The sequence below is a fragment of the Seriola dumerili genome, unplaced genomic scaffold (genome assembly GCF_002260705.1).
Source record: "Seriola dumerili isolate Sdu_G_001 unplaced genomic scaffold, Sdu_1.0 BDQW01000149.1, whole genome shotgun sequence".
Taxonomy (NCBI): Eukaryota; Metazoa; Chordata; class Actinopteri; order Carangiformes; family Carangidae; genus Seriola; species Seriola dumerili.
In genome coordinates, this window is record NW_019174404.1 from 4,921,096 (window position 1) to 4,933,531 (window position 12,436).

The 12,436-nt window shown below is 39.3% G+C and overlaps 1 protein-coding gene across 1 annotated transcript in view; it reads right to left on the reverse strand.

The window, feature by feature from the left end:
* slc25a21 (solute carrier family 25 member 21) overlaps positions 1 to 11,776 on the reverse strand; it is an 86,384-nt gene extending 74,608 nt beyond the window's left edge. The window contains exons 1-2 of the mRNA XM_022750661.1: positions 11,606 to 11,776; positions 11,379 to 11,466 (exon numbers count right to left, since the gene is read on the reverse strand). Coding sequence (XP_022606382.1) covers positions 11,379 to 11,448 — 70 coding nt within the window. The 5' untranslated portion in view covers positions 11,449 to 11,466; positions 11,606 to 11,776. The remainder of the gene's footprint in view (positions 1 to 11,378; positions 11,467 to 11,605) is intronic.
* Between the last annotated feature and the right edge of the window lie 660 nt (positions 11,777 to 12,436).

Genomic DNA, 12,436 nt, shown 5'->3' on the forward strand with positions numbered 1-12,436 from the left:
AGGATAAACAGGGCATGTTGCAGCTCTTGAGTGGCTAAGGAGAAATTTTGAAATGGTTGATTTTTTGTGTTTTAGCAATTCAAATTTATTATTTGCAAAACCCTAAAGCCAGTGATGTCCTATCAAACATCCAAACACTGAGATACTGAGTCAGCAGGAAAAGACGGACAATATCCCTCCAGAGGAAAAGCTTGTTCCAACTGTGACTTAATTAGGAGGCTGAAGACAGAGCTGAGCTTAAAAATAGACACACCATCGGAAAACATAATCCAGACACATACAAACACACATATACGCACATTTAAATATATCAATTTCCTTGGATGCATGTGCACACATGCACAGACACACACAATTATATCCAATTTCCCGGTATAAATTTCTCACTTGGATGCACGTACATGCAAAAACAAACAAACAAACACGTGCACTTGACCATTTCGTGGCATGAAAACATAGTCCACACACGCACAAGAAACCATTTCCTTTGCACGAATACATAACCCAGATGCATGCAAAAACACACACATACACACACACACACTTCTCACAACTGTAAACTTTCATTTTCTTACAGGGTCACTCTTTCTTTGCCCCTTGACTACTTAGTCTGAGTGCTCAATTAAGCATAGCTTGTTTAGCTGATCTCCCTCCCAGTTTTATTATTGTTGCCATGTGCTGTACTGTGCATTCACTTTTTACTTTATGAAATGTCTGAGTGATCACAACACTTACTTTACATCTGTCCTCTGTCCCAGTTAAGCCTGATTTTTTCGTGCTGAATATTCCCCTCTACACACATAATAATGACTTGTACAAGAGGAATGCTGTGGCGAAAGGTGCAGAAGACCTTTGTTTGCTGTATGAAATCATGCGATGATGCGATGAAATACTTAGTGCCACAATCTAAAATCAGCTCCACTGAGCGTCCTGCAGCGCAGTGTCCTGGTTTTAATAATTGGTACCTCCAAATAGGAGGCAATGATCCAGAGAAAGTGAGCACCAAAAAATGTTGAGCAATCATAATTATCCTCCTGATTCCTCTCTTACCATGGCACTATAATTATTATTATTATTCTAGGAACTTGCATGTATGTCCTGTGTGTGTTGCCGTGCCTGACCATGAGATTAACTTGACTAAGACAGTTGTAAATTAATGGTGTATATATGTGATACATATGATACTTAATACGATGAAGCATCATCATATTACTGCTCATGACTGGTTATGTTCATCCAGTTGGAATGCCCACATCGCTCCTCTACATCGATTTCAAATAAACCAATCATTAACTTGAGTATATTCATAACTTTCCATTTACAAAATTAACAGTACATTAGCGTGATTAGGCCAATATGTTATCACTGGGAGCCTGAAATTATGTAACCTTGCATCATCATGCTCTTGTCATGGCTCATTTTGTGACATCATTCCACCAAATCATCTCATATATCCCAACTGCAACCACCATGAGTAGTTGTTCCCAGTCAGCAGTTCATATTTTTAATGTAAATCCATATGACAGTATTAGAGTAAGCTATATGTGTTGGGGCACCACATTGTTTATAGCTACTGTTTGCCTTGTGGAAAAACTAATATTGAACTATTACTATTAACTTGGCCCAATTATTATCAATTAAAATCAAAGGTTTATTGAACATTTGTAAGCCTATTAGCTTTTTAATGATATTAAGGGTAATAATGGATGCAATAATGTAATATTATATGCAATCATGTCATTAATGATGCAGTTGTGTGGCACCTAAAACCAATAACCCGCTGGACTCGGTCCCTGACTAACAACAGCTGACTCAGAAGTCACTGCAGTGCACGCGGCCTCCCTCTCTCTCTCTCTCTCTCTCTCTCTCACTCTCTACTGACCGTGCGCGTGCGAGCTCCAGCTAGTACAATCCCGTAATTGCGCGTTGAGTCTTGGCTGGACTCACTTCAGTCTCCCTCCCCGAGGCTCGGCCTCCTCCGGTCCCTCAAACTCTGCCAGTGAACCGTTTTCATAAATCATGTCATTAAGATAACGTCTGCAGCGCGGCTGGAGCTCATACATCACATCACATCACATCACAGGCCCTCACTAAACTGGGACACCCGTTTTCATTTCGGTCCAGACTGTGTGCGTCGACGTAGCTGATGCACTGGTGCTGTTACAGCCTGTAGCCTCACAGCTCACAGCGAAGATGATCGTCTGAAAACTGTCATGAGGCTGTAAGCGGCCTCACCTACACACGCAGCTGAAACGTTCATCATGCGTTTTTGATTCTGCTGCTGGCATTACATAATAGATAAACCTATGAGGCATGCAGCCTGCTGCAATGGTTTTGTATTTTATTATATAAACAAAAATATGTTTAGATTTTTTTATTTTTTATGTAATTCTGAAATATTTGTGGAACTTAAACAGAAACGCTGCTCTTCAGACTCTTCTGATTTAACAGAAAGCCATTAGGAACTGCTTGTTTGACTTTATCCGACCCGCGTGACTGAGAATCTTCTTCGGCATACTGCTGATTGTAGCACAGGAAGTCAGCCAAACGGCAAGAGCAGCATCCAAAGTCTTTCACAGCAGAAGCGTGAGCTGAGGTTACTCACGTCTGTTCCTAACGAAAAATCCCCGTAATATTCCCCTGGGGTTGATAATGATGTGTGTGTGCTGCACGTTAGCAGCCACCAACTTAAGGCATTTTTGCCTCTGGATATATTTAGTTCAGGGATTTGTTTGATATTTTTTATAACATTATTTTGTATTTTAAAAATGAACCTAAGGCCCCTTATAATGTAATAAAATATAATTTAATTTCATAAAGAATGATTCACACCGTCTCATTCAGTTATGTCTCTGCTTTAAAATATCTTAGCCGCAGAAATTGTGCATTCATTATTTTATCATCACCATTTTAAATTTTTTGTACAGTCTATTCTGGGACGGGAGACATTTGTAGTGTATTAATTAGACCACCATTAGACTTAATGCCTGTTCGCATTCAGCTAATTTCCTATGACATTGTGATCATTCACATTTAGAGAGGACGGTAATTAGTTGACGAAGATAATAAATCTTTTGTGTTTATTTAAGTGATGCTTGGTGTGTTTTAGTTTTTCCATATTAAATGAGGGGTTACTTTAATTATACACCCTGCAGCGGGCAATCTATTCATAAAGACACTGCAGAAATGTACTTAAATTAATGTCTGACATCACTTCTATCATGAAATTGATTATCGGTCGTATTTCTAATAATCGATGCAGTTTCTTCTAACGTTTACAAGCATGTCAAAAAAACGCTGCCTCGATGGTAAATCCTGGCCTCATTCTGAGACAGACACGTATAAAAAGAAGCACCGAGAACAAAAGACAGATGTGTCCGGTTAAGTAGCCATCCTTCACCACTATCATGGCTCATTTTAACCAAGCCATCCACGACCCCCACGCACGGACATGTGTCTGTCAAGGATGGAACAGAAAATGTAAATGGGCGCTATTTAATGCGAGCCAAAGCACACATTAAATATGAGGGACGTGGGCCTCCGCATGCCCTCCAAGACTAAGACCAAAAAAAAAAAGAGAAAAGATGGGAGGTAGAAGGAGCTGATTTAGAGGAACAGGCCAAGAAGCACCCCATCCAGAATCAACATTACTTCAAACATGAGGTCATCTAAACATCTGTCTACAACATGTCCGCCGGGAGTTCAATCAAAGCCCCGCTGAAACGTGCGCAATTGTTTCTGGAAATAAATATTAGGCCTAATTCGCCTGTGATTGGTGCAGCCACTCGGGAATCGCGGAGGGGAAAAAAAACACCCATTGCTAAGTGCAATCTCTGTCAATGGATAACCCCCCTGCACACATGTTCATGCACACACTTTGTTTGACTTTATTTATTTGATTTCTCCTCTCCTCTTTTCTTCCTCTCCTTCATTTAGGCTAAGTGGCTTTATTTGTTCTTTCCCGACTGATTTCAGGTTCACTGTTTAAAACCAATTAAAGCAGGAGAGCTGCGGTGCAGCCTGAGCGAGGCTCTGACAGTCTGGAGGCAGAGCCGCAGTAATCACACGCAGGGCGTCTGTCTCATGTCGTTACAGTCCATTTACTGGAGACGGATCGATTTACTCATGGAGTTTAAAAAAAACATCTAACAAGGAAATAACAAAGGACTTAGAGAAAACATTACAGCAGGGGACGTGTAACTAGATAGATTGTCATTTTCTGTTCTTAAATTTGGTTCACTGTGTATTCAATCATAATGACAGTATTATTTTAATGACTATTTTCTGCCCCTATGTTCATCATTTAAATTCACCTTACTGTTTGTTTTTGTTGTCTTTTTTTCAAAACAGCACAACGTTACTTGTGAGCCGTCTACTCTGCAGAGCACCCATCCATCACTAATGTCTCCCCGTTTGCTAAAGTTCCAACTGAAATATAACCTCTAAAAAGTTGTAACATCCCTTTACCACGAAAAGAAATACAGTATGCAGCTACTGCCACCTTGTGGACAAAATATGAATGGACGTCAAAATATGAATTTACAGAGCTTCATTACTTGTGCAACACAAATATGAACTGCTGAATAAAACAAACATCAGTCAATATCAGGACTGCATCTAATGATCACTATGGATCAATCTGCCAATTATTTCCTTGATTAATTTTTTGGGCTAAATCATCAGATAATTTCTTTTTGTCTGACCAGCAGTCCAAAACCTAAAGATATTCAGTTTACTATCCAATAAGACAGTGTTTCCCACCAACCTTTGTGGCTGATTAGGGCTGCAATTAATGATTAATTTCATTATCAATTAACCTGCAGATTTTTTTTTGATTAAACAATTAATCATTTAGTCTATGAAATGTCAAAAAATAAATAAATAAAAAAAAATGAAAATGACCATCACAACTTGACATAGCCAAAGGTGACGTCTTCAAATGCCTTGTTTGACCAAAAGTCCAAAAATCCCATAATATTTATTTTTACTTTGATAAAGAAACAAAGAAAATCTTTCAAATCTTTCATTTGAGAGGCAGAAATCCACAAATATTTGGCTCTGACTTTTTTTGCTAATAAAATAACAGAAACAACTGATAAATTATCAAAATAGTTGCAGATTATTTTTCTATCAATCAACTAATGGTTACAGGTCTCCTTAAAATAGAGCAGTGTAACTGTGACCCCTCATGGCAGGGCTGACAAGTCTATAATTTACAAATTTTGATTTCTAAACTTGTTATATTATCTCTTCTTAAAATATTCACAAGGACAAGAAAAGGTAAAAATAGCTGACCAAATAAAATGAAAGCAAATGTGCATAATTATGCAAACATCTTTTCTTCCTCATCTGTCCCATATTACATGTAGCAAATGCCCCACATTTATCCTGGTGCATCACTATTACAAAGCTGCAACTAAAGAACAATTAAAAAGGAAATAAAACACTAAACTCAATTATCAAAAAAAAAGAAGAAAAAAAAAAAAAAAAAAAAGAATTGTTATAACTTATATTTGAGCTCTAAAACAAAAAAATGTCCTCCAATATCACAAAACCAACATGCTGTATTACAACAGGCACTCAACATACTTCACACACACAATCAGCGTAACAGCAAGAGAAAATGAGTTCCTCACAACCTGTCTGTACAGAGAAGTGCAGCTCAGTCAGAGCACTGACCTCTCAAAGGTAAAACACAGCTGCATGGTGCCAGATTGCACCACAGCACGTCAGACTGTGCTCAGATGACTTTATATTGTAACAATGCAGCTTTCTCACCCTTAACTGGTGTCTATGACCGGGTCGCACATAAATTAACAAATGACACGTCTCTCTCCATCCTCGTTAAAAGTGAATCTAGGTGAGGGAAAAAAATGCTGTAGAGAGAAGGTGAAGGTGAGGAGAAACACTGAGGTCCATTCTGCTCTGGTATAAAACCTGTGTCCTCTGCACGCTCCCATCAACCCCTGGTGAGGACAGACAGGAGCCCCACAGCCTCTGGATGGGGGCTCAGGACAGCAGGTTGTCAGACCCAGGGGGCTCGTGATGTGTAAACAGACAGGGACAAGCAGCAATGCCAGAGTCCTTGTGACACCCAAGTTCTCATAAAAACATCACCTGAAACAAGTCACAGCCTGAAAACTTCAGAATTATTTGAGTATTAATAACAAAAAGAGGGTTAATTGCCAAATTAGAAGTCATAATTTACTTTCTACTTGCCGGCACATAATTTGCAAGATCAAACACACAATGACACAGCCTTTTGATGTCAGAGCTGCAATGATTATTCAATTGATTGATGGACAAAAAATGAATTGGCAACTTTTTTTTTGTTATATATGAATCGTATTAGTACTTTTTCTTTTCCAAGATCACCTACTTCCAGCTTTGCTTTGACAGGATTTGCTGCTTTTATCTGACTGTAAATTAATTTTTGGACTGTTGGTCAGACAAAACAAGCAATTGGAAGATGAAACCTTCATCTTTATGAAACTGAGAGGGACATTTTGGCCCAATCCTGACATTTTATAACTTAACCAGCAGATTAGTCAACAATGAAAATCGTAAATTGCAATTATACGGTACATAAAATGTCCAGCACATTTCTATGTTTTACTGAAGCAGCCCATTATCTCTTTTTGTGCTCTGCTTGTGCACAGTCAATAGCACAAGAGCCAGAACACTTTGCTTACTACTGCTGGCAGCCACTGGTACTTGTTCTTAAATAAACCATTGTGAATGTGCAAGGTCAATATTGGACTTTTGGAACGACGGTGCAAACATTTGGCTGTGAAACACCTGGAATATACTGTACGAGCTGAGAGAGTTTTTACATGAGTTTTTGGAGCTGTAAAAAAAAAATGAGGCAGTTAACTTCGACAGCATGAGAGAGAACTGAGAAGCTCCTTGAATGGTAAATGGATTACACATATTAGCACTTTTCTAGTCTTATCAACCACTCAAAGTGCTTTACAATACTCGCGACAATCACTCACATATTCATACATTACACACATACACACACTCACACACTGATGGAACAGCCATCAGGGGCAATATCTTGTTCAGTATCTTGCCCAAGGACACTCCGACACGCAGACTGGAGATCACACCACCGACCTTCTGATTAGTGGATGACCCGCCTGAGCCACAGCCTCCCCCTTAGTACTAGGAGTCATACAAATTCCTACTGGCTGTAACATGGATTTGAGGTAGATAATGACAAGTTTAGTTTAGTGAAGCTCTCCTTTAAGGAATACAAGACCTCTGCCATCCTCTATCAGTAACCACAGGAACTGCAACATCAATGACATGGCATCTGAATCACCCCTTTAACCAAAGCAGACCACCATCACATTTCCACAATAGAGACAGCTAAGAAAGCTACAGAGAGCAGAGAACCAAGGGAAATGTTGCAGAGAGTAATATAAGAAACAGAAGAAATGTTCTGTGCTTCACAGGCAGCACCAGTGGTAGATGGAGGGAATCATTTAGTCTTTGCCACAAACCAAATTGGGAAAGTGATTTCTTACGCATTTGTTGAATCACTGGTATTGATTAAAGTCATTTTTTGTGTCACGGGATATAAAAAGATACTTTATGCCTATTTAGCTGTTTGAATAAGAAATCTAAATATGTAAAAGTACACTACCCCACTAACAATACTCCAAACAACAACTAACAATTCTCTTAAAAGTAAAGAATATGAAAACAATATATGCCAAAGACAGCAGAACACTATGGACAGAAAGACAAAAACCAGGCTTCAGTCAGCGTTGATCAACTTGGTGAGTTAAGCACAGCAACAACACTGAGAATAAAAACATGAGGAAATGTTTTGTGGCTCTTATTGGTTACAGCTGTTGGCTCGTTCAGCTTGAAAACAAAAACTGACACAATAAATATGTGCTAGTCACAAATACTTTGGGTATATTACAGGAACATCACAAGTGAATTCTGCATGGAGCATTTGAACGCAAATCTGACACTTCACTCCAACAGAACAGTCACCAAGTAATTTCAAGTATTAAATAACTAATGAGACTAAAATTTCACATCATTAATTTATAAAACGGCAAATGGTTACTCATTTGCTACGACAACCCATGCAAAACTCAAACCAGTGACCTTTCACACCAGCAGACCCTCTGACAACAGAGAGATTTCATCTGTCTACTGTAGTTGTCCAAAGTAGTGTTTATGTATTTGCTGTCTATCAATCATTTATACTACAATACAAGGGAAATGAAAAGTCACAAGGACACAACTGTATAACCTTTTAGTCTCTCACAAGATGAGGAATGTAAAATGATTAACTATGAACTTCGACTTTGGTTTAGTACAGTCTTTCACATACTGTGTGTATAACAAGAGTTTTACATGAAGGAGAATTCACTATTTTTTCATGCAATCAACATCTGTTTACTGTTAGGATATTTTAATAGACTTTTAAGTTAAGGATTTTTTATAGACATATGTGTCGTAACAGATAGGATGATGCAACTATGCAATTTTTTGCAAATTGCAGTTCAGCACATGCCTCCACTTCACTGTGCAGGCATGTTATAACTCTTTCCACGTGTCCATATTTATACAAAGACAAGTCTGTTGTGGGCGAGTCCTGTGATATTGTGACACTTTACTTTGTAACTTTCTTGAAAGTGGGATTTAATGAAGGGCTAGGATGAACTAGGGACAACTAATAAACTGGCAACTCAGTGCAGCATTAAGTAACCTCCAGACACTGCATCTAACACCTGATTCAAAAGAAGTTATATCTTCTGCAAACTTATCATTCATGTTTTCTTAATCTTCAACGCCTGATTAAGGTGATTGTCTTATGTCTACATGACATAAAGTAAACCTACACAGTGTAGACTACAGGTGGGTTTCCTCTTCCACTACATCTCTGGTTGGGGGTAAGGTGTCAGGAAATTCTACCTGCTATCTCCACCAGCTGTCCTCTCTCTCCCTCTACGTCTCTGTCTCTGTCTTTAACCGTCTGCTTCAGCAAACAGGACCTGGCAAACGTCTCAGTCATATTATGCAATGTTAACTACACTTCAGTCAGTGGGAAAAGGAACGCAGGGTTTTTTTTTTGTGAGGCTTAAAGTTGTAGAGTACAGCAGCGAGAGGACTGACTTCTGCTCACTTCCCGGTTAGGCAAAGCCTCTTTTATGAATGGAGTTCAGTCTGTACTGTAGTCTACATCTAAACCAGTGTTGCCAGATTAGATTGACAAAAAAAACTCCCAAACAGAGCGTACAACCCGCCCACGCGTTGTAAAAGTAGCGCGATTTTTTATTTTTCACGTAGGAGAGCAATCCTGTGTTTTCCGTTTATTTGTTCACATTTGGGGAAATGAAGTACAAGCAGCCAGAGTTCGGTATTAAAAGTTCATATTTCATATCTACCATTAAATGTACTGACAACTATCAATCAATTACTTTGACACTGAAACAACCTAAAAACGTGATGATTCTTCGGCAAGTTCTGGTATTATAAGCAGTCTGTGTGTTCAAATTGTTTTTAAAGAAGCGTACTGTAAGGGCCTCCTTAGGCTGTGTCACAACCACTGAACAGTCAATATATATACACATTAAAACTTTTCACAGGTGTAATCCGCCCTAATGCTTCAAATTATAACAACCCGCCTAAATCAAACCTATTGTATATCGAACTTCCTTTGTATGAGGTTTTGACAATGTTTTGTTTGAGTGTTGTTTTCCCGCTAAAACTCCTGTGAGGCCTACACAGGTGTTTATCTGAATTGCTTAGTTGCACAGGTTCTCTAACAGGTGCACCTGAATGCTTGTCATGGTGCAATAGGTTACTAACATGTGTACCAAGTTGATTGGACAGATGATAACATCATCATGGAAAACATTTCTCAAGTTCACTTAATTGCCAGGTGTAATCAATCCGGTAATCTTAAAGACAACAACACAGGTGAAAAGGATTTCCTCATTAGCGAAGCATTTGTAAGTTTTGCTATTGCCACAAATCCAACGTTAGCATTAAAAGCTGTTTACTTACCAGTCTAGAAGAAACGTTGCGAGTTCAGCATGAAACCTCATTCTTTTACTTGGCAAGAGGTGTCTCCGGCGGGGGTAAACAACGCCAATGTCAACTCTTGTCTCCGTCACATCTTTTCTTCTACTGAAGTTAGCACGCTAACCAGCTAGCCCCGGTGGTCTCCTCACTTTCGATAGCAACTCATTGTAGCCTCCAACCTGCCCTGAAGACGTAGCGCTGCTCAGAGGGCGTTTTATAACATCTTGTCTTGAAAATGCAACGATGGCCGAAGCAAGAAACCATGTTCACACTTACAAATAGCCCATTAACGTTCAAACAAACTATTAAACATGGCGCCACAATTCTTCCTCACTCACTGACTGCAGTGCCACACAGCTGCTGTGTGCTCACCTCCGCCACCAGTGGCCGAAAGCTGTATTGCAACAATACTAACGTGAAAACGTAGTCCCATTTACATGGCTTTCGGTCATGTCTTATTTTTCTCTGATGTGAATCAGCCCCTCTTATAATTTTTTGTTAACTGTTAACTTGACATACCAAGAAGATTGTCTTCCAATATATTTGTATTACACATTTAGGATGTGGTAGAACGGGAGAATGGCAGCATGAATGCGCAGCTGACAGAAATGCTGTGATGCAATCATGCCAACATGAACCAGAATCTGAAAGGACTGTTTCCAACATCTTGTGGAAACCATGCCACTAAGAACTGGATGTCCTGAGTGCAAATTGAGGCACAGTACTAGTATTTAGATAGATAGATAGATAGATAGATAGATAGATAGATAGATAGATAGATAGATAGATAGATAGATAATTATATAGGTAGGCCTACTTAAAATATGCAGCTACTATTGCCTAAAATGTATCAAGTTATGTTACATAAGGAAACTTTTTACCCGCCCAGTTGAAGCCATGTGTCAAAATGATAAGTGACATAATATCCTTGCTTTCAAATAAATGACAAAAATAAATCATCCAGACGCAGAAGTGCGCATGCGCATGCAAAATTCCTGTCCCGGCAGTTGTTCCTGAAGCACACAGCTCTAGCTTGTGAGGGGGAGAACTATCTTGGCCACACTTGTATGATCTTTGATCCACAGACCTTCCGCCGAGGACATAATTTAATCGTGTGTCTATTAGCAAAGCATGTGCGACTACGGCAAGAAACATTTTGTCCTGTGTCTGTGGGAAAGTCTTTGAGGAGGGCGCGACTACATTTTTGTGTATTGGCTAACACGTCGCTGTGTTACGCTCACTTAGCAACATGCAGCTTTGAGAGCTATTGTGTAATCCGAATCAATGGTTTTAAAGTGCTGAAGTTAAACAATTGTTGGACTTACCAGCGGATCCACCGGCAATGATCTGATGGGAGGCTTCCCGGAGCATGCTCTGCGGCTTTTTGGCTGTCATTTTTACTGTGTCAGGCTCCTACCAAAGAAAACATGTGAAATACAGCTGTTGCAAGCTCTCAACACTTAGCCGTCTGAGAATAGACTGATAGTAGTTCATATCGTGACATAAGGCAGTGTAACGGTGTGCTTCAGCGCTGGTGAACACCCCAACCAACCTGTCCTTTTCCCGCGGTGTAGTGAGTGCAGTCGCTCGGTTCACTTCAGGCTCGTCCCGTCGGGTTCAGTCAGTGTGTCTGCGCCCACGCTGGAGAAAGCGCAGCACTAATATCTCTCCGAGTGCTCCCAGTGCTAGGCTAGGCTAATATGGAATCAATTACCAGCAACAAACTGCTGGATCACATTTACCCTCCCACTGCCTCGCAGCAATGGGGTGTTTGAATACTGTAAATAACAAATAGATAAACTCTGACCCCACCACCCCTCTCCATGGCCAGTGATCAATATAAAGCAAACAGTCACAAAGGTCATGTTATTTCCATAAATGCTGAACCTAAAAGTGAATAAATTAAAGTTTTACTGTGAATTGACACCAGTCTTGTGACAACATGTTTTTGATGTTAGGCAATACAACTGTCAATTTACATTAAATGCTGCTGCAGTGGTGGAAAGTAACTTAAGTATATTTACCCGAGTACTGTAATTAAGTAACATTTGAGGTACTTTACTTGAGTATTTTAATTTTATGGTACTTCACACTTCTACTACATTTCAAAGGTAAAGGTTACTGCTCTTTTTACTCCACTACATTTATCTTAAAGCTATAGTTACTAGTTACTTTACATATTAACCTTGTAGATACAATACATATGACCAGCAGTGTTATGCTGGTCAAGGCGACGCTGCTTGTGTATTAACGCATCAGTAATAATATTCCAATAATAAGATGTATATAACATTATCAAAGGGGGTTCTCTGCAATGTGTACTTTTACTTTAGATACTTTAATTACATTTAGTTGATAATACTTCTGAACTTGTATTTATTTG